This window comes from Lynx canadensis, chromosome A1 (assembly GCF_007474595.2).
Source record: "Lynx canadensis isolate LIC74 chromosome A1, mLynCan4.pri.v2, whole genome shotgun sequence".
Lineage (NCBI taxonomy): Eukaryota > Metazoa > Chordata > Mammalia > Carnivora > Felidae > Lynx > Lynx canadensis.
Genome location: NC_044303.2, coordinates 26,645,480 through 26,670,758, shown reverse-complemented (window position 1 = coordinate 26,670,758; position 25,279 = coordinate 26,645,480). Strand labels below are relative to the sequence as shown.

At 38.7% G+C, this 25,279-nt stretch overlaps 2 protein-coding genes across 7 annotated transcripts in view; one reads left to right on the top strand and one right to left on the bottom strand.

The window, feature by feature from the left end:
• CCDC122 (coiled-coil domain containing 122) overlaps nt 1-3,050 on the bottom strand; it is a 50,213-nt gene extending 47,163 nt beyond the window's left edge. Inside the window, exon 1 of one of the 3 annotated variants that reach the window (XM_030311283.1) lies at nt 2,877-3,050. The gene's annotated coding sequence lies outside the window, so the exon portion shown is untranslated. Of the gene's footprint in view, nt 1-505; nt 1,161-2,832 lie in introns of those variants that run through there. The other 2 variants (XM_030311275.1, XM_030311296.1) reach the window with 2 other exon arrangements.
• An 18-nt stretch (nt 3,051-3,068) lies between these two features.
• Nucleotides 3,069-25,279, top strand: part of LACC1 (laccase domain containing 1) — a 32,567-nt gene continuing 10,356 nt past the window's right edge. Inside the window, exons 1-7 of one of the 4 annotated variants that reach the window (XM_030311235.1) lie at nt 3,069-3,151; nt 4,261-4,873; nt 5,518-5,696; nt 6,441-6,606; nt 9,369-9,594; nt 10,988-11,148; nt 12,141-15,545. In XM_030311235.1, the coding sequence (XP_030167095.1) occupies nt 4,315-4,873; nt 5,518-5,696; nt 6,441-6,606; nt 9,369-9,594; nt 10,988-11,147 (1,290 nt within the window). In that variant the 5' untranslated portion in view covers nt 3,069-3,151; nt 4,261-4,314 and the 3' untranslated portion in view covers nt 11,148; nt 12,141-15,545. Of the gene's footprint in view, nt 3,152-3,204; nt 3,553-4,260; nt 4,874-5,517; nt 5,697-6,440; nt 6,607-9,368; nt 9,595-10,987; nt 11,149-12,140; nt 15,546-25,279 lie in introns of those variants that run through there. The other 3 variants (XM_030311220.2, XR_003967885.1, XM_030311242.1) reach the window with 3 other exon arrangements.

The following is a 25,279-nucleotide window of genomic DNA, read 5'->3' as shown; positions in this document are numbered from 1 at the left end:
GGTGGTTCAGTGGGTTAAGTATCCAACTTCATCTCAGATCATGCAGCTCAGGTGGGAATCTCAGGATTGGTGAGTTAGAGCCCCACATTGAACTCAGCTTGGAGCCTGCTTGGGATTGTCGGTCTCCCTCTTTCTCTGCCCCTCCCCCACTTGCATGTGCTCTTTGTCTCTCTCTCTGTCTCTCAAAATAAATAAACTTTTAAAAAAATCTTTATTTAGAGAAAAGTCATATACTATCAAGTTCATTCTTATAAAGTTTACACTTCAGAGCACCTAGGTGGCTCAGTAGGTTGAGTATCTGACTTCGGCTTAGGTCATGATCTCATGGTTCATGGGTTCAAGCCCTGAGTCAGGCTCTGTGCTAACAGCTCGGAGCTTGGAGCCAGTTTTGGATTCTCTGTCTCCCTCTCTCTCTCTCTCTTTCTGCCCCTCCCCTGCCCACTCTCTGTCTCACTCAAAAATAAATATTAAAAATATTTAAAAAATAAAAAAATATGAATAATACCTTCAATGTTTAATTGACTTTCAATTTATTAGTAGGTTATGGGTCCATAGTACATCAATGAGAGGGCTTCTTCTGTGTGAACAAAATGCTAAGGAAGAAGCAATTAATTCTGTCTGGTGAGGGGATGGGGACTCAAGTAAAGTTATGATTGGCTTTAAAGATCTTAAATAAGCAGCAAATAAATAAGTGTAAAAAGAGAAGGGTGATCTAAGTAAAAGGAATAGCAAATGTAAAGGATAAAAATCTTGTAGTTCATCCAAGGAACAGCCTTTAGTTTAAATGGCTTGGGAATAAGGCATTTGTTTTTTCAAACCTAATTATGCATCTGAATCATCTGTACACATTAAAAGAAAACAAATAGCAGGGAAAAACAAGCCCAGACTTGACTCCCAGAGATTCTGATTTAAATGTATATGGAGTGGAGTCCCTAGATTTATTTATTTTTTTTGTAGGTTCTACTTGTAGTTCTGAGGTGCAGCCAGGATTAAGAACCACCCGAGTGGGGTAAACCGGGATGAGGGAAGAGAGAGTTAGGAGATGAGGCTAGATAGTAGTCTAGGAACAAATGGTGAAAGGAAATAGTATGTAAATACAACAAGATGACAAACTATCTCTTTCCTGGTAGCTTCCCTATTTTGAAACATTAAAAAAAAATTTTTAACGTTTATTTATTTTTGAGAGAGAAACAGAGCACGAGCAGGGGAGGGGCGGAGAGAGAGAGGGAGACACAGAATCTGAAGCAGGCTCCAGGCTCTGAGTTGTCAGCACAGAGCCTGATGCAGGGAACTCGACTCTCCAACCTTCCAAGGGGGAGATCATGACCTGAGCCCAAGTCGGCTGCTTAACCGACTGAGCCACCCACACGCCCCTGAAATATTTTTAAACTTTTGACTGCCACTACTGTTTCAGGAAAAGAAAATGAATTCCCACCATTGTCTATAAAAACAGGGATAAACGTTTTAAACCAGCTTTGTAACTCAAAGATTTCTATTTTACTTAAGGTAATACTTAACATAAAACTCAGAGAGCAGAGTGCACCTTCTGATCAAGTGTACCATCTACCACTCAGGGTTTTTAACAAATGTCCAACAAAAATCATGAAAATACAAATTTGGACAGAACACCTACCAGGGATACTAAACAGCAAGTTCCTGTTCTGGGTTGGTGATCCCATCACCTAGTTAAATAGAATGGAGACACTTGCCCACTTCCAAATGCTCTTCTAAACTCCCAGATATGTAAGGCTCTCTCTTTCAGGTTAAATTTCTTCAGCATTTATCATCTAAGCAACAATGAAGACAAAAGGGACCTCTCCTTCCATCATAACCAGTTCCACAGGAAGCACCCTTTCTCCTACTCCGTGAAGGTCGGATTGACTCTCCCTTTACCATAGCATCTGCCTTCCATGTAGCAGCTGTTCAATATTTTTAAATGAGTGTTACCCTCTTCGAGGTTAGATAAGGGATGCTAATTTATTACATTTCTAAGAGTCACTGCCTTCTAATGTTCTACTAGGGGCTCATATTTTTAAACGGGCATACAAAAAAGTCAGTACAAGGGGCTGTATGGAGTTTTGGTCCCGTCAGCAAGTAAGGCGGAATCAGCAAAAAGGCAAAGGAAGGTTCAACCAAGTTATTTCCGAGAACAAACAACACACTGTAAAAAACAACAGCAAGCGGCCGCCTGGGTGGCTCCGTGGGATAAGCATCTGACCTTGGCTCAGGTCTTGCTCTCCGGGTTGGTGAGTTCCAGCCCAGATCATGCCCTCCGCTGTTACCTCAGAGCCCGCCTTGGATCCTGTTCCGCCCCCCCCCCCCTTCTGCCCCTCCCCTGCTGGCACATTGTCTCTCAAAAATAAACAAACATTAAAAAAAAAAAAAAAAAAAAGCAAGAACAACAAACCAAATCCCCGCCCCGAGAAGGCCTATTACTAGAACCATAGGAGGTTCTCAGGGTTGGGCTCTAGGAATGAAACCAAAACTCTGGCTCACACAGCTGGTCCGGGACTGCTAGGGCCGGAGCGGGGTGCCGATTTGGGGAAGCCCACTCCCGGAGACGGAATCCATTCACAGAACGGCGTCTGCGATTGGTTCCCCACGACGTTCTCCCGCCTTACCCCGCACAGGGGCCAGCCCGCCAGCCCGCCCCTTCGCGGACCCTCCTCCTACCCGCCACCCCGCTCCCCTCACGGGCCTTCAAACCGACCAGCCGCCCCGCTCCCCTCACGGGTCCGGCCTCCCGCCGGCCAGCTCCTCGCACGGGCCCTCCAGTCTGGCTGCCCGCCCGCTCCCCCTCACGGCCCGCCGCCCTGGCGCCCGCCCGCTGACCCGCCTGGCTCCGGCCAAAGGGCCCCGGTTCCTGTTTCTCTTGCCTAGACAGGGCGGCGGAGGACGGCCTCGACGGGCCGCGCTGACCCGGAACTACTGAGGTGGCCGCGGGGGCCGGCTCTCGGCTCTTCCCGGACTTTCCCCGCGCCGGGGCTCAGCCCGCCGTGGCCGCTCGGTGCCCAGCCCTCTCCCTCGAACTCGGTCGTGCCCCCGTGCCGTTCGCCGGCCTAGCCGGCCCGGGCCTCTGCAACAGCGGGACCCCCCGGCCGTCGAGTCCACGCAAAGTCGGCACGCCACCCCGCGGTTGGTAGGCCGTGAGGTGGGTGAGGTGGGGCGGGCGCCGCAGTGGGCGGGGCCGCGGGGCGGGACTTAGGATTCCAGGTGCCCAGCTCGCGGCTTCCGGGTTCCGTCCTGGCTCGGGGCTGGGGTGGTGGCGGTGGCTGCCGGGCGCTTCCGAGCTCGCAGCAGACTAGGAGTATAGGTCTAAGCGGAGCGTGGGCAGGCGGCACGGGGAAAACTGCCTACGGTGCACGTCCGTATGTCAGGAAGTGCCAAAGGGGCGGGGAAGAGGCGGTGGTGGAGCTCGGGCTGGGACCGGGCCGGGACAGACGCTTTTTTGCGGCATTTCCCAAGGCAGAGGGGAAGGAGGCCGTCACCCTCCTAGCTTCTCTCAATGTTTTTCAAAACTGGCGAGGTGAACTTCAGCGGGAGCCCAGTACGGTATGGAGTGGAGGTTGGGAGCGGCCCCTGAAGAGAAAGCGGAGGCCCTGGGGTGGGAGTGCTGGGGCTGGAGGGGTGAAGATCCACTCTGGGCGGGGCCTGGGCCCTGAGTAAGCAAGAGGGTAGGCAGCGCGTCTGATCCAAATCGTGGTAGTCTTTGTGCCCATTGCCCTACTTGGAGTGCTTTGTAAATCCTGGATCGTCTCAGCTTTTATCCCCTTAAAAGCGTGAATTTTAGTGCAGCTCCATTTAATCTGTTGAACTTAAGGCCCCAATGTGTCATATGAAGAGGTGTGACCTAATATGCCAGTCACATCAAGATTAATGATGTACATAACATAAACTGACACCCTGTAATTAAAAAACAAGACTTCGTCTAGGTCAACAAGTAATTCCCTACTTAAAACTTGCTGTGTGCAAACACACACACACACACACACACACACACACACAGAGGAACTGTAGTCCTGCTGAAAAGATGTACAAATACTTTCACAAAACAAATTAAAAGATGGTTCTCCTCTTATGGTTCACGTAGGACAGATAGTGGACTGGCTTTAATGGGAGAAGTCTAGATTTACTATTTTACTACATTTTTAGATCTGTGAACCTTTTTTTTTTTTTTTTTTTGATGTAGGCACAAATTTCTGTTGTAACTATAAGAAGGTTGATATAATTTTGCATTCTTAGGCTAATTTTTCTTTATAGGTGATTTCTTAGGAGGCACAGAAGTGTTTGAAGGGCTGCGTACCCTATTGAAGGATGGCAGAAGCAGTGTTGATTGATTTCTTTGGTTTGAAATTTAACTCTCAGAAAAACAGTCACCAGGTATTACTGAAGACACTAAATGCTGTCCGATACCATCATGCTGCCAAGGCCAAGTTTCTTTGCATAATGTGTTGTAATAGCATCAGCTGTGAAAGGGATGGGGAACATAACTTTGAATTGGAAGCAAGCAATGGATTATCAGCTCTCTTGAGAGAGTTTGAGACTGTTAGCCATCCTAGTATGGCTGCCTCTTTGTATACCATTAAACAAAAAATTGATGAAAAAAACTTGAGCAGCATTAAGGTAATTGTACCCATGCACCGGAAGACATTGCTGAAAGCTTTTATTGATCAACTCTTCACCAACGTTTACAATTTTGAGTTTGAAGATTTACAGGTGACTTTGAGGGGAGGTCTTGTGAAACAGTCCACTGAAATAAACATGATCACAGATCAAGAACAAGAAGCAATCCAGAATGAAATAAAAACATATTTGAGAAGTCTGCCAGCTCTGAAAGGAGAATTAACCATTATCACATCTCCATTAATCTCAGGTATATTAAACACTGTGTTGTTCTTACTGTATACATGAAAAAAACCAGTCTTTCTTTGGAGGCTGGTCACCTTTTTCCCCCTCTCTTTTGTAGACTGTAGGGCTTATAAGCTCGTTGGCATCAGCTGCAACATGGGAGTATCAGGGATGGCCTTGTAGTGTCAGCAGTGTCGAGGGACAGTCCCTTCAGAGCCACCCTAAATAAATAAATTTGCTTTGTGCAAATTCAGCTTTAAGACAAATCCCCCAGCCTTCCTTTAAAATGAGATTTATGACCCTAAGCATCTCCTATTTAGAAATTCTGGAACCTTAGCTCATTGGCGTTTAGACAGAAGAATGAAATTTAAGAGTCCATCTTACTCTTCGTTAAATGATATTTACTGTGAGCTGTATGCTATGAGGAATACCAAAGACAAATGGGACAGAAGATACCCTTTGAAAAGCAATAGTCCCATGGGGAAGGTAGAGCAAACACAAATCGTGTATAACAAGAATACATGGAGGTACACAGTGCTGTAGAAATTGGAAGCCAGAAAAACATGCAGCTTGAGGTGATCAGGGAAAGTCTTACTGTGAGACTGGGTTGGTAATGCTCTATAGTCGTTGTATAGCATATTTTTAATCTTCACTACTTCTATTCGATAGATATTTTCTTGCATGGATTTACTACAAGGACAGGTGGAATATCTTACATACCAACTCTTAGCTCATTCAATCTCTTCAGTAGTTCCAAACGGAGGGATCCCAAGGTTGTTGTCCAAGAAAATCTGCGTAGGTTGGGGAATGCTGCAGGATTTGATGTGGAGAAATTTTACCAAATAAAGGTAAAGTTTTGTTTCATGTTTCAGAAGATGCAAAGTATATTCTTGACTCTGCTAATGACTTCATGGACTTTAATCAAGCTGTTTAACTTTTGCATCTGGTGTTTTACTGAAAATGTTAGGATAATGCTTATGGTTGTTTTTCTTAGATCTGTACTCTATAGCTTAAATATCAATTCTGTGATAGATTTCACCTGAAGCTACTCATGTCTAAAAGTACTTTTAACTCTCAGGGTATGGTATCACTGCCCTTTTTGATTCAGAAGGAAGATTCCAGAATGATGGGAGAGAAAGGCTATTATTTTCTAAATCAACATTAGGAGGAACTAGGGTCACAATGGATGCCTTGTTCCTTACAGAATGCTAGGTTTATTTGAATCAGGAAAAGTAAAAATATCATTGATTTGGTAATTAACTTCTTTCCTTAAATAATACTCTTTGGAAAGTGCTGCAAGTAGAGATTTACTCATCTCTAGTAGTAGATTTACTCAGTAGGAGTACTGTATTAAATTTTTAAGTGTTAAAGTGTGTTTTCCTTTGACTAAAATATGCAGAGATTATAATACCAAAAGTTAAGTGATAAGTAAATTTGGTATTTTACCACATACAGAAGTGATATACTTAATGCTTGCTGGTAATATTAAACTGATTGTTTAATTTTGTACACAAAAAGAGTATTTTCAGAAAAGCTTATGGTATGAGAAATCCTACTTTCAAAATATTTTTATCACACATCTTTGGTATTAGACTGATCATGCCAATGACATCTGGATTATGGGAAGGAAGGAGCCTGAATCTTACGATGGAATCACCACAAATCAGAGGGGAGTCACAATAGCAGCTCTTGGTGCTGACTGTATACCAATAGTTTTTGCTGATCCTGTCAAAAAAGCATGTGGGGTTGCTCACTCTGGTAAGTATCCTTAATGAAGCATTTAAGGTTTTACCAATTTTGTAGTATAGGCAAAATTATAATTTCTTTACGGTGTGCATTACAAGACAGTTAATTACATGGTATTAAGTATAAAGGGGTAGAACCAGCATACTCTTATTATAGGAGCAGGTGAGGGCAGTACCTAAGTCAAATTATATGAATCAGAGTAGAATTCCCAAAGGAAGCAGTAACCAGGCTGATTTCTGAGGAATTTGCAAGACCTGATTAGGTACCAATGTTTCTCAGCAGGGGTGCCAAAATGTTAACATTTTGGGCAAGATAATCTTATATTGCAGTTTGCTTGGCTTCCAAAATTCTTAATGCCAGTAGCACCCCCCCCCCCCCCGTTGTTGTAAGAAAAGCAGCAACAAAAAGAAAGCCTTCATGCTTTTCAGAACATTCCAAAGGGAGTGGTGCTGCCTCTGGTTGAGAACCCTCGAAGTCCAGGCAATGGGGAATAGGAAGGTTAAGCATGTTGCAGAAAGGTATTCATGAAGGGGGAGGTACAACAGCATGTGTAAAAGGTATGGAGGTAAGAAAAAGCAAGATATGTTTGGAAAAAGTCGTTTAATTTAATACGTTATAGTCTAGTGCCTTTATTATCTAAAGATAAGAACAAAGGATTTTTAGATGCTGTGTTAAGGTTATGGAATTTTGTTTTCTAAAGGTATTTTAAAATGCTATTTAAATTATCCTGTGGTTACTACTCTATGTGAAATAAAGGATGATCTTTTAGATTTCCTTCTGCTTGTAAATCTAGGACTACTTTGCTTTTTAGACAAAAGATAAATAAGAAAATGGCATATTTTTCTTTTGATCTAGCTAGAGTTATGGGATTGGATGACTAGAAGTCAAATTTTGATTTGCCATTATCAAAATGTTATTTAACGTTTGAGTCTTAGTTCCTGGATGTAAAAAAATCTTATTTGTTACTTCTTAGGTTTTGAAACATTATTTTTAAATATCAAAGATTAAAGCTGTCAAAATGAAACACTCTTGAACAAAGTCAGAGGTCTGACACTCTCTGATTTCAAAACTTATTATAAAGCCACAGTAATCAAAACAGTATGGTACTGGCATAAGACAGACATATCGACCAATGGAACAGATCAGAGGTCCCAGAAATAAACCCTTGCATATGGTCAAAAGATTTTTAACAAGGTGCCTAGACTATACAGTGGGGAAAGGATAGTCTCTTCAACAAATAGTGCTGAGAAAACTGGATATTCACATAGAAAAGAATGATATTAGACCCTTATCTCACATCATATATAAAAATTAACTCAAATTGGGTTAAAGACCTACATGTAAGACCTAAATCTATAAAATTCATCAAAGAAAACAGTAAATCCTTATGAACTTGGATGAGGCAGTGGTTTTATAGATGTGATACCGAAAGCACAAGGAACAGAAGTATAAATAGATAAATTGGATTTCATCAGAATTACAAACTGAGCATCAACACAGTTAAAAGGCAACCCATAGAATGGGAGAAAATATTTGCAATTCACATATCCGAAAAGGGATTAATGTCCAGAATGTATAAAGAACTCCTATAATTCAACAACAAAAAAACAACCCAGAAAAATAGGCAAAGGACTTGACTAGACATTTCTCCAAATATGATAAGCAAATGGCCAACAAGCATGTGAAATATGCTTAATGTCACTAATAATTAGGGAAATGCAAATCAAAACTACGATGAGATACCACCTCACACTCATTAGGAAAGCTAATATTAAAAACAAACGAAAATAACAAATTTTGGTAAGGATGTGGAGAAACTGGAACCCTGATGTACTATTGGTGGGAATAGTGGGAATGTAAAATGGTGCAGCTGCTATAGAAAATAATGTGATGGTTCCTCAGAAATTTTTAAATAGAATTACCATATGATCCAGCAATTCTACTTCTAGGTAGAAGTCCTGGTATCCAGTACTTCTGGGTATATCCAAAAGAATTGAAAGCAGGATCTTGACAAGATACTTGCACACCCATACTCACGGCAGAATGATTCACAATGGCAAAGAGGTGGAAGCAATCCAAGAGTCCACAGATGGATGAATAGATAAACACAATGTGATATATACAGACAATGGAATATTATTTAGCATTAAAAAGGAAGGAAATCCTGACACCCGAATGAGGGGTTTGAGGACATTATGCTAAGTGTAATAAGTCAGTCACAAAGAGACACTTTTAAGATTCCACTTACATGGCTTATCTATAGTCGGCAAATTCATAGAAAGTAGAATGGTGGGTACCAGGGCGAGGGGAAAGTGGTGAGGGGGAGTTGTTATTTAATGGGTATAGAGTTTCAGTTTTGCAAGATGAACATATTTAACACTACTGAAGTATACACTTAAAAAGAGTTAAAATGGTAAATTTTATTTTACATATTTTTTCCCACAATTTAAAAAAATTTGAAAAAAGTGAAGGAGAGAGAATACTAACAAGTTATATATAATCCCAGTGGAAACTGAAGCTGTAGAATATTTTTAAAGAAAGTGGAAGGGACCTCCCATTAAATATGTTTTCTATGTCAGGTGCTTTGCATAACACACCTTATTTAAAAACCAGTATTTTAGTTAATTGATTATTTAGCTTAATTAATTTTGTGGTTTATTTGCTGTTTCTGGACTTTGAAAAATACACAAACTGTTCATTTTTAAGTTAGATATAAATTAAGGTGCAATGTTACATTTTAACTTCCCTTACCTTTTTTTCTTCCTATTTACCAGGTTGGAGAGGTACTTTGTTAGGTGTTGCTATGGCTACAGTGCATGCTCTGATCACAGAATACAGCTGTAGTTTGGAAGACATTATTGTTGTACTGGGACCTTCAGTAGGACCTTGCTGTTTTACTCTGCCAAGGGAATCAGCAAAGGGATTTCATAATCTTGATCCTGAATGTGTACGGTTATTTGATTCACCGAATCCCTGTGTTGACATTCGTAAAGCCACTAGGTAGGTTTGACTTCATTACAGAACTGCAAGTTTGGTTATTGCTTATTGTTTCTTTCTCTCTCTCTCTTTTTTTTTTTAATCTACAGTCTCTATGGCATGAGTGCCTCAGTGTATTTTATTTTTAAATATTTATTTATTTTTGAGAGAGAGAGAGAGAGAATGCACGAACGGGGGAAGGCCAGAGAGAGGAGGACGTTGGGTTCTGTGCTGAGAGTAGTGAGCCCAGTGTGGGGCTCAAACTCATGAACCATGAGATCATGACCTGAGCCCAAGTCGGATGCTCAACTGACTGAACCACCCAGCTGCCCCTGTTTCTAAAATGAAAAGTACTTTAGACAACAATTAGTAACTCCAAGAAAAATTCAGGTGGCAGGTATTTAAGTAGCTGACATACACATATATATAAAAACTTATTTTAATTATGAAATACATTGTCATTTAAGTTTGAATAATGAAATTTTCTTGTCTGGTACCTCTTACTGATTTAAAAGTGAAGGAGGATATATTTACCATGTAGTTTTGAGAGACCTACTTAGACTTCATGTAGAAAAGTTGCCATGTACTTAATAGACGTTCCTCAGCTAAAATGTCCTAAATACAATAAACTATCAGAAAGCTGATATTTTAAAATTATTTTATTCTATAACTAGAGGAATATATTTCTTAGAAAAAATGTTAGATAATATAAGCACATAGTCACTTTCAAGGTTTTTATGGCCCCTTACAATTTTGAGTTACGAAGTGTTGCTGTTAATAGCCATTATCATTCCTATAAAGGAAAATTGTCTGATTTGAATTGTGTTTCCGTTCCAGCCAACAAAACCTTGCTGAGATTCTGCTTCATTTAGCACCTAAGTAGAAAGGATTGAAATTGATTCTTAAATGTGACTTGTGGAATTAGTGTCACTAATTTATAGTCATATTTCATGTCATAAAGTGTTTATGAAGAAACAACTTCTCTGTGAAAAATCTGGTTAAGAGGAGGCAGGAGAAGGGAGGGCCAAATGACTAAAAAGCATGTTCTGAATCAAATGAATCTTGTCTGCCAATACCCTGGTAACTTTAGAAGTTTCTTCTGAATAAGTACTTGATTTTGATTATAAAATTCCCAGGTCATGTCTGCAGAACAATATGGAAGGTTTTACAGTTTATATATGAATTTAAGTGATTAATGGTGATAAAATCTATCATTTCCTGGACTTGTTCATGTTTTGTATCTGAAAATCAACTTGCATGGTTTTAAGCAGATCTTTCCCAGAATTCTTTTATACCAATATCCAATACACACACACACACACACACACACACACACACACACACACACACACACATTACTGCTTTGTCTATTGGTAAAATAAACTCTTGCTATCTTTTAAAAAATCTTTATCCCAAGGATTCTTCTAGAACGGGGAGGAATTCTACCACAGAATATTCAGGACCTGAACCAAGATCTCAACATCTGTACATCCTGCCATCCTGACAAGTTTTTTTCCCACGTCCGAGATGGCCTTAATTTTGGTACACAGATTGGCTTCATATCAATTAGAGAATGAGGTACAGTAGGTTCTCTCTCGTCTTTCCCTTCTCTCCTTCTTCCTCTTTCCACCTTTCCCTCCCCTCATTTTTAAAAATAATTAATCATATTTAACTTTACCCCTTTATTCTTGTAGGAAGAATTAAGTTTCTACTTTTTATTGAAGCAATAGAGGTAGAAAAGTTAATTTTTAGTGACATGCTATAATATAAAGAATAGCCACTCCTTTTCCTAGTTAATGAAGAATAATCAGTCTAGCATATAAGTATAAAATTAAATCATTTATTCTTTTTAAAAAATCCGATATGAATACCATTTATCTTCTTTGTACTTCATATCAGTATACTTCCTATCATAACATCCTCATACCTTTCTTTTTTTTATTCTTTTGATTTTTGAGAAGAAATCTTTGCATAAAGATTCTAAATTCTAGAATAATAAAAAATCCTCACATACACAAACTGGCTTGGTTTTCAACTATATTTCCAACTGATTATAGCAGGAATTTGCTAGTTTTCTTTAAAGGATAAATAATAAATAGACTTTGTAGTATGTGCAGTCTCTGTCTCTACTCAGCTTTGCCATTGTACAGCAAAAGCAGACAGGAAAGACACAGAAACAAAAGAGTACGACTGTATTTCAATAAAACTGTCTTTATGAAAAAAACAGGTGAGGCGCCAGGCAGGTTTAGCCCACAGGCTATAATTTGCTGATACCTGATCTATAGTCATAAAGCGAGACAGAATATAATTTCATTAAGTTAGTATTTATTTCAGATAATTTTCTCAGAGTTATAAAAAAATATTTCATGACAGCGATTTAGTGCTGACCCTTTAGCACATATCTAATTTTCCTTAAGTTTCCTTTTAACTGAATTAATATTATTTTTAATCTTCACAATGTCTTTAACTCTTTAATATACAAAAGACTTTAGCATACTTAGTGATTTTTACCTTGATATTATAATAGCATTAGTAAGGGTCTCTTATTTGATTTCAATGTATTTTTACAGATATTGACTGGATTTTTACACAACTGTTTCCTGCCTCCTCCTAAACCAACGACAAGAGACAAATTTAGCTGTTTGATTTACTTAAAACCAAAAGGATTATAATGGATAATTCATCTTTAGGTATATTTTCACTATTATCCAAAACCAAATGATTTTTATTTGATTCTAACAAAATCTAGATAAGGATTATTCGTAAAGTGTGGTCTATTTTCTGTGTTGCATGAATCAGGAATAGGTCTGTTCATTTCAGTATTTATTGGGTACCCTCTTTGTCAGGCATTGGTGAAGCATAGGTGAGTCAAAATAAGTAATAATTTTTTCCCCTTGAGTCTAATGCAATGGAGGAGATAAACACTTATAATACTTTAATTTTGATAGCCGTGGAAGAGTACTGAAGAAGAGAGGATTAATTCTCTCTGGAAGGCAGGATAGGGAAAGTGCTATATAGAAAATGATATATCACGTGGGCCCAAAAGATGTACAGGCTTTTGACAAATGAAGAACAACCATAACAGGTAGAGGGAACACCATGAACTAGGGCATGAAATTGAGTGTGTAACATGTTCTAGAGAGAAGTGTGTAGGCAGGAGTTACTGGAAAAACAGGTTGGAAAGAGATTAGTTAAGGTCTCACATGCCATGTCAGAGAGTTTAGAGTTGATTTTTCAGTTAAAGAGTAGGCATAAAAAGTAGGGGAGTGTTTTTATTTTCTCGACATCTGTAACAGGATGGATTTAAATTGCAAGAGACCAGGCCAGAGAGAATTAGTTAAGAGGCAAAATACTTTAAAAAAGAAAAAATGAAGCCTAAATGAAGACCATGGAAATTAAGATGGAGGAGAATAGATGGCGAGACGTTTCAGATATAGAATCAGTAGATCCTCTTAATAGATAATGAAGAGGACAGGTGAGGAAGAGTGGGGAAGTCATTGATGACTCCAAGATTTCTGCTTGGTTGACTACCAAGAGTGGCAACAAGAGGAAGAAAGAAGTTTGGGAAAAGGGAGAAGGATAATGAGTTTGACACGCAGACTAAAGTGTATCCAGATGGAAATATTTGGTCAATGACTAGAAATACAGCCCTGTCACATTGGTGGGAGCTGGGAGAAAGATAGAGCTTTAGAAGTTGGCTATGCAGAAATGAGGCCTGAGGCCATTGGAGTAGACTGAATCATCTAGGCAGAATTACAGGATGAGTGAAAAGGAGGTTTGAGGGTGAAACTTCATACAACACCTGGGTTTGAAGAACCAAGAAGCTGAACCATTAAAAAAAAAAAAAAGATTAATAATTAGAAATAAGGGAAGAAAACCAGAGTATTCCCATTTTGAAGAAAGAAGCCAGTGTGGATGTGAGAGGAACTCAGAATTTTCAGAGACACAGTGTACAAGAAATTTTCAGAGATGGAATAAAATGAGAACTGAGAAGAAACCAGTGGATTAACCATATTGAAGCTGTTCTATAGGCAATGGTGGCAGAGTCGGATTTCAGGACACTGCGGAAGAGGATGCGTAGGTGTCCACTCTTCTTTGATAGTATTTACTAGAGAAGAGAAAGCACTGGGGGCTGTGTATCTCAAAGGAAGGGGTATTTTTTTTCTTTTGATCAGGAGTTTTAAATATATTTGTAAGCTGAAGAGAGGAGTCAAGCTATGTGTACGTGGGGCAAAATGGTATATATGGCGTGTATTTTTAAAGTGAGTAGTTCATTGCATCTTCAACTTTTTTATTTTATTCATATGTGTCTTATATGAACAGGTAGTAGAATAATGGAAAATTACATTTGTTGGGTATTTACAAAGGGCTTTTATATACGTTACCTCGTTTTATCTTGACAGCTATTCTGAAATACATAGGCCAGTTGTTATTCTTTTTATTCAGATGAGGAAACTTAAGTCTCATTGAGGTTTAAAATCATATACTTTGTGATAAAGCAGGACTTGAACCCACCTCTTAGGACTTCAAATCTCATTTTAGATTTTACAGTTAATCAAAGCTATCTAAGTTAAATTTTTATTTTCAACGTTCTGTTAATATCATCCATTCATACATTCAGTCAAAATTTTGTTGAGGTACTAGGATAGGTTAAAAAAAAATACACTTGTAGCCTTTAGGAGGTTTAATATCTACTGAAAGGTGGCAGTCAATAAACCAGCAATTGCAATACTGTGATATGTGTTGTTAAGTCGTCACAACCTGATACCTTGTTCAGTTGAATTCTTCTATGCAACTCGTAAGACAGTGTAAAATTTAAATACCTCGTCTCTTCCATTTCAGGGAAGGCATTAAACATAGGGCAACAATTTCAAACTCAGGAAAAATACTTTTGTTTAATGACAACAATGAAGATTAAGAATAATTTCACACATTAAGAAAGGTTGATCATTTTCCAGTTCTTCACTATGCATTATTTTGTTTGAAGTTTATAAATTTACAAGAGGATTAGGTGACCATATTTCACTTTATGTACCAAAATATTCTAAAACAAAATAAAATTATATTTGACTATGATTTTGGATTATCTGTTCCAAAGTATTTAATGAAAAGTCTCCTTGCTGTTTTACTGAGTGAAAAAGTTTTGATTATTAACTCAGAGACAGAATGACTAGGTTGTTAAATAATTGTGTCTTACTGTTTCTATAAGATCTTTGTCACTCTCAAGCATTTGTATATAGGTTTCTGGTACTTTGAGGGTAAAACCACAATGATGATTTTTATTTTTAATAAGTTTAGTTTTCAGTCTAAGCTCAGCTACTAACTGTACATATGAAATACTGGTTGTCATTTTACTAAGAAGAGGAATCACGTTTGTAAATCAGATGAGAGTTCATGACATGATTCTTTTGGAGATACTAAGTATCAAACTAAACTTTGTCTAACTGTAGTTTTAAATTGTGAATAATAGTATAGTGACCAAATAAATGTGCTGTACTCCAGTGCTTTATAAAACAAATGAAAAAGTGATCTTTCCACTAGGAGGCAGTATTTCTACAAGTAGCTTTGCTCTTTTCCTTGGTATAAAGTTGAACCAATCTTACTCTCTGTATTTATTTGTACCAGGAAAGAAAAAAAAAAAAAAAAAAGAGGTGCTTTTAAAGTTAATGAATGTATTGCTCTTACTTTATATATGCACCATCTTGTAGTTCAAGTATATAAAAGCATTTAGGAACCCTCACCCACCTGGATCTATCTCACTTCTACAGAATCTCCAGTAATTCCTTTTCTGTAAGTAGAATTTTGGGGGAGAAATTCAGAGAAGCTTATTCTATGACACATGACAAAAACATAACACCCATGGATTCAAAAGCTGGAGGATAAGATGTCAATTACATGTGAATTATATTTTATATTTCAAAGTAGATTTAATAATTGTTTTTACTTGGTTGTATTAAAGTTATACTTACAATATATCCATCCTACTTTTTTTTTTAATAGAGAGCAAGAACAGGGGAGAGGGGCAGAGGGAGAGAAAGAGAGAGAGAATCTTAAGCAGGGTTCACACTCAGTCTGACATGGGGCTTGATCCCACAACCCTGGGATCATGACCTGAGCCATATCACGAGCCGGACGCTCAACCAACTAAGCAACCCTGGTGTCCCAACATCCTATTTGTTATGTGAACTCTTAGATGCCACCAATCTATGGAAGTCCAGCACTTTCAAGAAAGCACTGCTCAGTTATCTATGTGTTTGTGTGTGTGTGTGTGTGTGTGTGTGTGTGTGTGGATCTGAGTGTGCTAAATGGCAAGCAAGAAGTGTGTATGTATTATATATAGCCTGTTTGCCCTAAATAATGTAAATTCACACACAACATATTGATGCAGTGGAATTATGGATTTCTTTTTATAAAGTTTTTGTAACTTGTGCAGTAAAGAATGGGAATCATAGTTTATATGCTTACTGTATGTGTTTATGTGAACTGTGGTCTAGAGCACATGTGTTTCCATTGTAGGCAATGTTTTTAAACTTGTGATATTAGAGATGGGGCGGCTGCTACAAGTAATGAGTTATTCTATGCTAGCTATTTGCTTAGTGATGGAAATAGAATCTGTCACTACTACTTTTTCCAGATTAACACATTTAGTTTGGACTCATGATGATCACGTATCAATTGTGTAGAGACAAACTTTTCATACTCTCCTTAAATAGATTTTCTTTCTAGAGAAATAAGTGCTTACATCGTATTTCCTGTGTCCTTGTGCCAAGTGCCTGTGGTAAACTATGTCCCTTCTAAATCTGGAGCAGGCTTTTTGTTTTATTTAATTCTCAGAAGGCTGGGGTGTCCAGTTACTGTATTTTATTAAATAATTAAAGCTTCCAGCAGACTCTTTAGCTCAAAATGTCACATTCCTTTCTAACAACAACAAAAAGAGAGTACTCTCATTTAATGAGAAACATTTGTGGAAAATAGATGTGTTCATGACAATTGAGTTTTGAGTTTTTAATATCCTCCATTTTCTTTTCTCTTTAAAAAAAAAAATGTTTATTTCTTTATTTTGAGAGCAAGAGAGAGGGAAAGAGAATTCCAAGCAGGCTGCATTCCATCAGCACAGAGCCAGATGTGGGGCTTGATCTCACAAACCGTGAGATCATGACCCAACCCAAAATCAAGAGCTGGACCCTCAACCAACTGAACCACCCAGGTGCCCCTATCCTCCATTTTCTTAATTCCTAGTTTTGCATTATACATTGCTTCAATTTACATATTATCAGTACTTCCCTATTCCTTTACTTTCCTTACACACATGTTTTAGAGTTTATTTTCTTATCCCACCCCATCATCCTCGTGTTTATAATTGACGTTTCCTTTACATAAGGTAACCTAATTCTTTAAGTTTTATACTTTCAAGTACATATTCAGACTTGGGTATAGTGTTGCTTATTGGACATATCCTATGGGCCCCTCAAAACAATATCCTCCAAACTTAACTCACCATTTCCCCTCCAAAATTTTTCCCCTCTGATGTTCTATTTCAGAGAATGAAACCATTTTTCGTGAAGTTGCTCATCCAAAAAATCTTAGAGTGTTTCTGAATGTCTCCCTTTCCTTCACCTCTTCTTCCCCTACACTTCTGCCTTTATAAATCTATCATCTGTTCCCATGTCTCTCTATCTTAACTGCCAGACATTCAGATCATCATCTCTCAGGTGCATCATTTGACCAGCCTTCTAACTAGTCCGCCTTCATTGAATCTCTTCTTTTACTGCTATTATTGTTCTAAAATGCAAATCTGGTCATATTACATCCCTCTGTACTCTATGATGTTTCTGCTATCTCCAAGATGAAGCCCTACTCACTAACTTTTATAGGAGCTATTATGATCTCACCCCTTTGTTACCTTTTCTAATTTCTCCCACTCCCCACTCTCTATTGCATATTCCATCCATTCTGTGCTTTTTTTCATTTCCTGGAATATACCATTAAGCTCAGTCAGACCACAGAGGTTGGTTTGTATTCAAAGACTGACTAGAACTCAAATTAGGTTCAAGGTTACTTTTACTTAGGTTTTCTCCTGAGAAAACAAGCAGCACCGAGGACATACATAATATAAACATCTAAGTGAATGGATACAGCACTGGAGTGCCCCCCCCAATTCCATAGAGACATTTGACCAAAATTCAGTTGTCAATGTAGTGTATACTCAGCAATATGCCAGGTCATATATAGAAGAATAGTAGTTTTTGTTCCATTAGACAGAGTGAGGGGCTATGTTAATGTTCAAAGGTCTACCTTCTACAAAATATAACAAAATTTTGCCATATCTAAGCAGTATTGTATACGGTGTGCTCTTGGCTTTGGGAGTAGATTCCCATGATTCATCACTTACATACGACATCCAGGTGCTCATCCCAACAAGTGCCCTCCTCAATGCTCACCACTAATTTTCCCTTCTCCCCCAGCCCCCCGCCATCAACCCTCACTTTGTTCTCTGTATTTAAGAGTGTCTTATGGTTTGCCTCCCTCTCTGTTTGAAACTATTTTTTCCCCTTCCCTTCCCCCATGGTCTTCGGTTAAGTTTCTCAAATTCCACATATGAGTGAAAACATATGATACCTGTCTTTCTCTGACTGACTTATTTCACTTAGCATAATACCCTCTACTTCCACTCACATTGTTTGCAAATGGCAAGATTTCATTCTTTCTCATTGCAAAATAGTATTCTATTGTATATATAAACCACATCTTTATCCATTCATCAGTTGATGAACATTTGGGCTCTTTCCATAATTTGGCTGTTATTGATAGCTCTGCTATAAACATTGGGGTACCTGTGCCCCTATGTATCAGCACTCCTGTATCCTTTGGATAAATTCCTGGTAGTGCTATTGCTGGGTGGTGGGATAGGTCTATTTTTAACTTTTTGAGGAACCTCCACACTGTTTTCCAGAGTGGCTGCACCAGTTTGCATTTCCACCAACAGTGCAAGAGGGTTCCCATTTCTCCACATCCTTGCCAACATCTATTGTTTCCTGATTTGTTAATTTTAGCCACTCTGGCAGGTGTGAGGTGGTATCTCAGTGTGGCTTTGATTTGTATTTCCCTGATAATGTGTGACATTAAGCACCTTTTCATGTGCTTGTTGGCCATCTGGATGTCTTCTTTGGAAAAGTGTCTATTCATGTCTTCTGCCCATTTCTTCACTGGATTATTTGCTTTTTGGGTGTGGAGTTTGATAAGTTCTTTATAGATTTTGCATACTAGCCCTTTATCTGGTATGTCATCTGCAAACATCTTTTTCCGTTCCATTGGTTGCCTTTTCATCTTGTTGATTGTTTCCTTTGCTGTGCAGAAGCTTTTATCTTGATGAGGTCCCAATAGTTCAGTTTTGCTTTTATTTCCCTTGCCTTCAGAGATGTGTCGATTAAGAAGTTGCTGTGGCTGAGGTCAAAGAGATTGTTGCCTGTTTTCTCCTCGAGGGTTTTGATGGTTTCCTGCCTCACATTTAGGTCTTTCATCCAGTTTGAGTCTATTTTTGTGTATGGTGTAAGAAAGTTGTCCAGTTTCATTCTTCTGCATGTTGCTGTCCAGTTCTCTCAGCACTATTTGCTAAACAGACTGTCTTTTTTCCATTGGATCCTCTTCCCTGCTTTGTCAAAGATTAGTCGGCCATACATGTGTGGGTCCAATTCTGTGTTCTATATTCTATTCCATTGGTCTATGTGTCTGTTTTTGTGCCAATACCATATACTGTCTTGATGATTACAGCTTTGTAGTAGAGGCTGAAGTCCGGGGTTGTGATGCCTCCCGCTTTGGTTTTCTTTTTCAACATTACTTTGGCTCTTTGGAGTCTTTTGTGGTTCCATACAAATTTTAGGGTGTTTATTCTAGCTCTGTGCACTCTGATTGGGATTGCATTGAATGGGTAGATTGCTTTGGGTAGTACTGACATCTTAACAATGTTTATTCTTCCAATCCAAGAGCATGGAATGTTTTCCCATTTCTTTGTGTCTTCTTCAGTCCTTCATAAGCTTTCTATAGTTTTCAGCATACAGACCTTTTACATCTTTGGTTAGGTTTATTCCTATGTATTTTATGGTTCTTGGTGAAATTGCAAATGAGATCAGTTTCTTTATTTCTTTCTGTTGCTTCATTATTGGTGTATACAAATGCAACTGATTTCTGTACATTGATTTTGTATCCTGCGACTTTGCTGAATTCATGTACACTTCTAGGAGTCTTTTGGTGGAGTCTTTTGGGTTTTCCATGTAGAGTATCATGCAAAAAGTGAAAGTTTGATTCCTTTGCCAGTTTGGATGCCTTTTATTTCATTTTGTTGTCTGATTGCTGTGGCTAGGACTTCCAACACTATGTTAAACAACAGTGGTGAGAAGGAGACCCCTGTCATGTTCCTGGTCTCAGGGGAAAAGCTTTCAGTCTTTCCCATTGAGGATAATACTAGCTGTGGGCTTTTCATATATGACTTCTATGATGTTTATGTTCCTTCTATCCCGACTTTCTTGAGGGTTTTTATTAAGAAAGGATGTTGTATTTTATCAAAGGCTGTTTCTGCATCTATTGATAGGATCATGTTTCTTATCTTTTCTTCTGTTAATGTAATGGATCACACTGAATGATTTGTGAATGTTAAACCAGCCCTGCAGCCCAGGAATGAATCCCACTTGATCATGGTGAATAATTCTTTTGATAATACTGTTAAATTCAATTTGCTAGTATCTTGTTGAGAATTTTTGCATCCATGTTCATCAGGGATATGGCCTATAATTCTCCTTTTTTGTAGGGTCTCACAGAAGCTTTCCTTCCGTTTCTATTTTTTGGAACAGCTATTAACTCTGCTTTAAATGTCTGATAGAATTCCCCTGGGAAGCCATCTGGCCCAGGACTCTTATTTGTTGGGAGATTTTTGATAACCAATTCAAATTCTTCACTGGTTATGGATCTGTTCAAATATTCTGTTTCTTTCTGTTTGAGTTTTGGTAGTGTGTGGGTGTCTAGGAATTTGTCCATTTCTTCCAGGTTGTCCAGTTTTTGACATATAATTTTTCATAGTATTCTCTTAATTGTTTTTATTTCTGTGGTGTTGTGATCTCTCCTCTTTCATTCGTGATTTTATCTATTTGGGTTTTCTCCCTTTTCTTGAGAAGTCTGGCTAGTGGGTTATCAATTTTGCGTATTCTTTCAAAAACCAACTCTTAGATTTATGGATCTGTTCTACTCTTTTTTTTTTTTTTTTGGATTCTATATTGTTCATTTCTACTCTAGTCTTTATTATTTCTATTCTTCTGCTGAGTTTTGGTTTTCTTTGCAGCTCTGCTTCTAGTTCCTTTAGGTGTGAGGTTAGGTTTTGTATTTGGGATTTTTCTTGTTTTTTGAGATCGGCCTGGATTGCAATGTATTTTCCTCTTAGGACTGCCTTTGCTACATCCCAAAGGGTTTGGACTGTTGTGTTTTCATCTTCATTTTCTTCCATATATTTTTTAATTTCTTCTTTAATTGCCTGGTTGATCCATTCATTCTTTAGTTGGATGTTCTTTAACCTCCATGCATTTTGAGGCTTTCCAAATTTTTCTTGTGGTTCATTTCAAGTTTCATAGCCTTGTGATCTGAAAATATGCATGGTATGATCTCAATTCTTTTGTATTTATTGAGGGCTGTTTTGTGACCCAGTATGTGATCTATCTTGGAGAATGTCCTATGTGCACTCAAGAAGAATGTGTATTCTGTTGCTTTTGGATGAAAAGTTCTGAATATATCTGTCAAGTCCATCTGTTCCAGTGTATCATTCAGGGCCATTGTTTCTTTATTGATTTTCTGCCTAGATGATTTCTCCATTGTTGTAAGTGGAGTATTAAAGTCACCTGCAATTACTGTTTTCTTATCAATAAGATTGCTTATGTTTGTGATTAATTGATTTATATATTTGGGTGCTGTCAATTAGGGGGCATAAACATTTACAATTGTCAGCTCTTCTTGATGGATAGACCTTGTAATTATGATATAATTCCCTTCTTCATCTCTTACAGTCTTTAGTTTAAAGTCTAGTTTGTCTGATGTAAGTATGGCTACTCCAGTTTTCTTTTGACTTCCAGTACCATGATAGATGGTTCTCCATCCCCTCACTTTTAATCTGAAGGTGTCCTCAGGTATAAAATGGGTCTCTTGTAGACAGCAAAAAGATGGGTCTTGTTTTTTTGTCCGTTCTGATACCTTATGTCTTTTCATTGGAGCATTTAGTCCATTTACATTCAGAGTGATTTTTGAAAGATACGGATTTAGTGTCATTGTGTTATCTGTAGGTTCCATGCTAGTGGTGATGTCTTGTCCTTTGTCGTCTTTGCAGCATTCCACTCACAGAGTCCCCCTTAGGATCATTTGCAGGGCTGGTTTGGTGGTCATGCACTCCTTTATCTGGGAAAGCCTTTATCTCTCCTTCTATTATGAATGACAACCTTGAAGGATAAAGGATTCTTGGCTGCATATTGTTCTTAACACATTAAATATTTCCTGCCACATCCTTCTGGCCTGCCAAGTTTCAGTGGACAGGTCTGCTACTACCCTTATGTGTCTACCCTTGTAGGTTAAGGCCCATTTGTCCCTAGATGCTTTCAGAATTCCCTTTATCTTTGTATTTTGCTAGTTTTGCTATGATATGCTGTGGTTAAGATCTATTCTTATTGATTCTTGAGGGAGTTCTCTGTGCCTCCTGGATATAAATGTCTGCTTCCTTCCCCGGATTAGGGAAGTTCTCAGCTATAATTTTTCAAGTAAACCTTCTGCCTCTTTCTCTCTCTCTTCTTCTGGAACTTCTGTGGTACAGATATTATGTTTCATTGAATCACCTAGTTCTCTAATTCTCCCCTCATGGTCTAGTATTTTCTTATCTCTCTTTTTCTCAGCTTTATCATTTTCCATAATTTTATCTTCTTTTTCACTTATTCTCCCCTCTGCTTTCTCCATCCTTGCTGACACTGCAACTAGTTTATTTTGTACCTCATTTATAGCATTTCTTAATTTGTCGTGACTATTTCTTATTTCCTTGATCTTCGCAGCAATAGATTTTCTGGTGTCTTCTATGCTTTTTTTAAGCCCAGCTATTAATCTTAAGACTATTATTCCAAATTCTTAATGAGATATATTGTTTATATCTGTTTTGAGCAATTCTCTAGCTGTCATTTCCTGGAATTTCTTTTGAGGAGAATTCTTCCATTTCATCATTTTGTTTGGTTTTCTGTCCTTTACGTGTTTTAATAGCTTGTTATGTGTCCTGCAACTGTGAGAACTACCGTATTAAAAAGGGGTCATACACTGTCCAGGGCCTGGCCCTTCAGGAGGTGTTTTTGGAGTGTGTTGTGTGCTCTCTGTTATTTTGACTCTAGTTGCTTTATCTCCCTACTCATAGTGGTGGTTTGGACCTTCTTCCACTTGTGCTTTGATTTGTTCATTGAAGTAACCCTGGAAAAAATTCAAAATGGGGGTGGTGGTAGAAGAAGCCTTATTCCATACAAAGAGAGAAATGACAGGAGTGGGGAAAAAGAAAAGAAAAAAAAAATGACCAGTTAGAGAATCAGAGAAACTATACTATATGGCTTAATCCAGAGAGAAAGAGGAATATAAAGAAGAAGGAGATACAGAAGAGGTGTAAAAAGAATAGATTTAAAATGTCCCATTAAACAAACCACCAACCAGAATAGAGAAGAGAAGAAATAAGAGGAAGAAAAGAAAGAAAAAAATTATATATATGTGTGTATGTGTATACATATACACGTATACATATACACACACACACACACACACACACACACACACAGAATTGACCAAGAATCAAACCAGAAAATGCAAAAACACTGGGAGGATATCTGATGCTGCCTTGGAACCAGTGGCTGTGCTGGTTTGGAGGAGGGGCCGTCTGGTTCAGTCAGTGTCAATCTTGCTTGGCAGATAGCAGTTACCAGGCACGGAGGGGCGTGGTTTGGTGTAGGTGGGTCCCGCCTCCACTGTGGCCCTCTGTCCTATTCCCTGAAGCCCCACCTTGTTGGTGATGGAGAGAAAAATGGCACACCCAGTCTCTTTTCCCTGGACTGGGTGTCCCAAATCACTGTGTTCAGGCGTTTGTCACAGTGCTGGGTGGTCGCGAATGGGCTGGCTTCTCTTGCTCTACAGTCATTCGTGCCTCCCATGTGCTTGTCTGGGATTCAAACCCTGATGTCTTAAATTCCTCCTCACTTGCCCCTGTTCCAGGGTAGTGCCACTCCACCCAGCCAGGGGACAAAGGGCCTCAGGCTGGCCGGCACCTGCGGGGTCTTTTGTCCTTGGAGAGGCTGTATGCCTTCTTCCCACAGCACTCAAGGGAGGGGACTGCTCTCTCTGACTGCGCCTCTGAGCTCGCTACCAAGCCAGGGTTCGATCCCCTCCTCCCGAGGCGCACGCACAGGGCGGCTGGCCCCAGTCCAGAGGAAGTCCCACAACCCTGGTTCGTCACTCCTAAGGCTGTTTGCAAGTTAGAAATTGGTTCTTTCTCCATTTTTTCCATTCCCCGGTATGTGGTCCAGAGAGGTTTTTCTCTTGTCCAAATATAATCCTATACTTCCACAGCCTCTCTTTCTCTTTCTTTTGTCTCTCCACAGAGGGGGATCCCTCCCCTCCTTGCCTACGCGGCCCATTTTATCTCTCCCAAGTCACAATCACATGCCTATGCCCCACCAAGATGTCCCCGTGGGCCCCTGGAGATATTTCTGTCACTCTGTAGCCCATCTTCTGGCCTCAATACTGCTGTGTTTGAGAGATGAAGGAACTTCGGGCCCCCTACTTCTCTGCCATGTTGACTCCTCCAACTCATAGTCATTCTTTAAGACTCAGACCAGGGGTCATCTTTTCCAGAACATTTTTGTTGGTCATTTTCTTGAGTACTATCTTGTGTATCATTTTTTTATAGTCCTCAGTGTACTGATTTTTAAATGTTGGTCTGTTTACTTGTCTACTGGTATATGTCAGCTCTATCAGAGTAAAGACCAGGTCTTACTCATCTTCATTTTCTAAATATCTAGTGAGGATTAACACATTGTAATCACCTATATCTATAGAAAGAAAAAAGGGAGGGAAAAGGGGAGGAATCCTTTATTGATCAGCACAAAGTCTGAAAGGATAAAGATAATAAACCATTTGGGGCATTGTTGTGTGTGTGTATTGTCATTTTTTGCCAAGTAGTTTTCTATCTTCAATATTTAGTTGAATTTATTTAAATATAAATTATAACAATACATTAATGTCATTTTAAGGAAAGAATATCTAAGATGGAGATCTGTTTTAAAGTGTTCATCCATGTTTCTTTAAAACATTAGAATTTCCAGTTTCCAATTCATGTAACAATATAAACTTTAAATTATTGCTTTAAAAAACATGCCTTCTATGGGAATGATATATGTTAGAGATCAATATGTGTTTTCAAAACTGTTGATTTCTTTCCACTCCTGTAATAATATATTCTAGTATTTATCTTATATTACACAAGAGCCTTGGTCCCTGACCCCATGGAATGAACTTATTTACATCCCATTAATGAAAGGAATACATTCATTTAATCAAATCACTGTGACAGGGATCCAGAGAGTGCAGATCAAACAGGTAGGTCTCTTCCATGAAAATTCAATAGCTTGTCAATAGTTCTGTTGATATTTGAAAGTAAAGT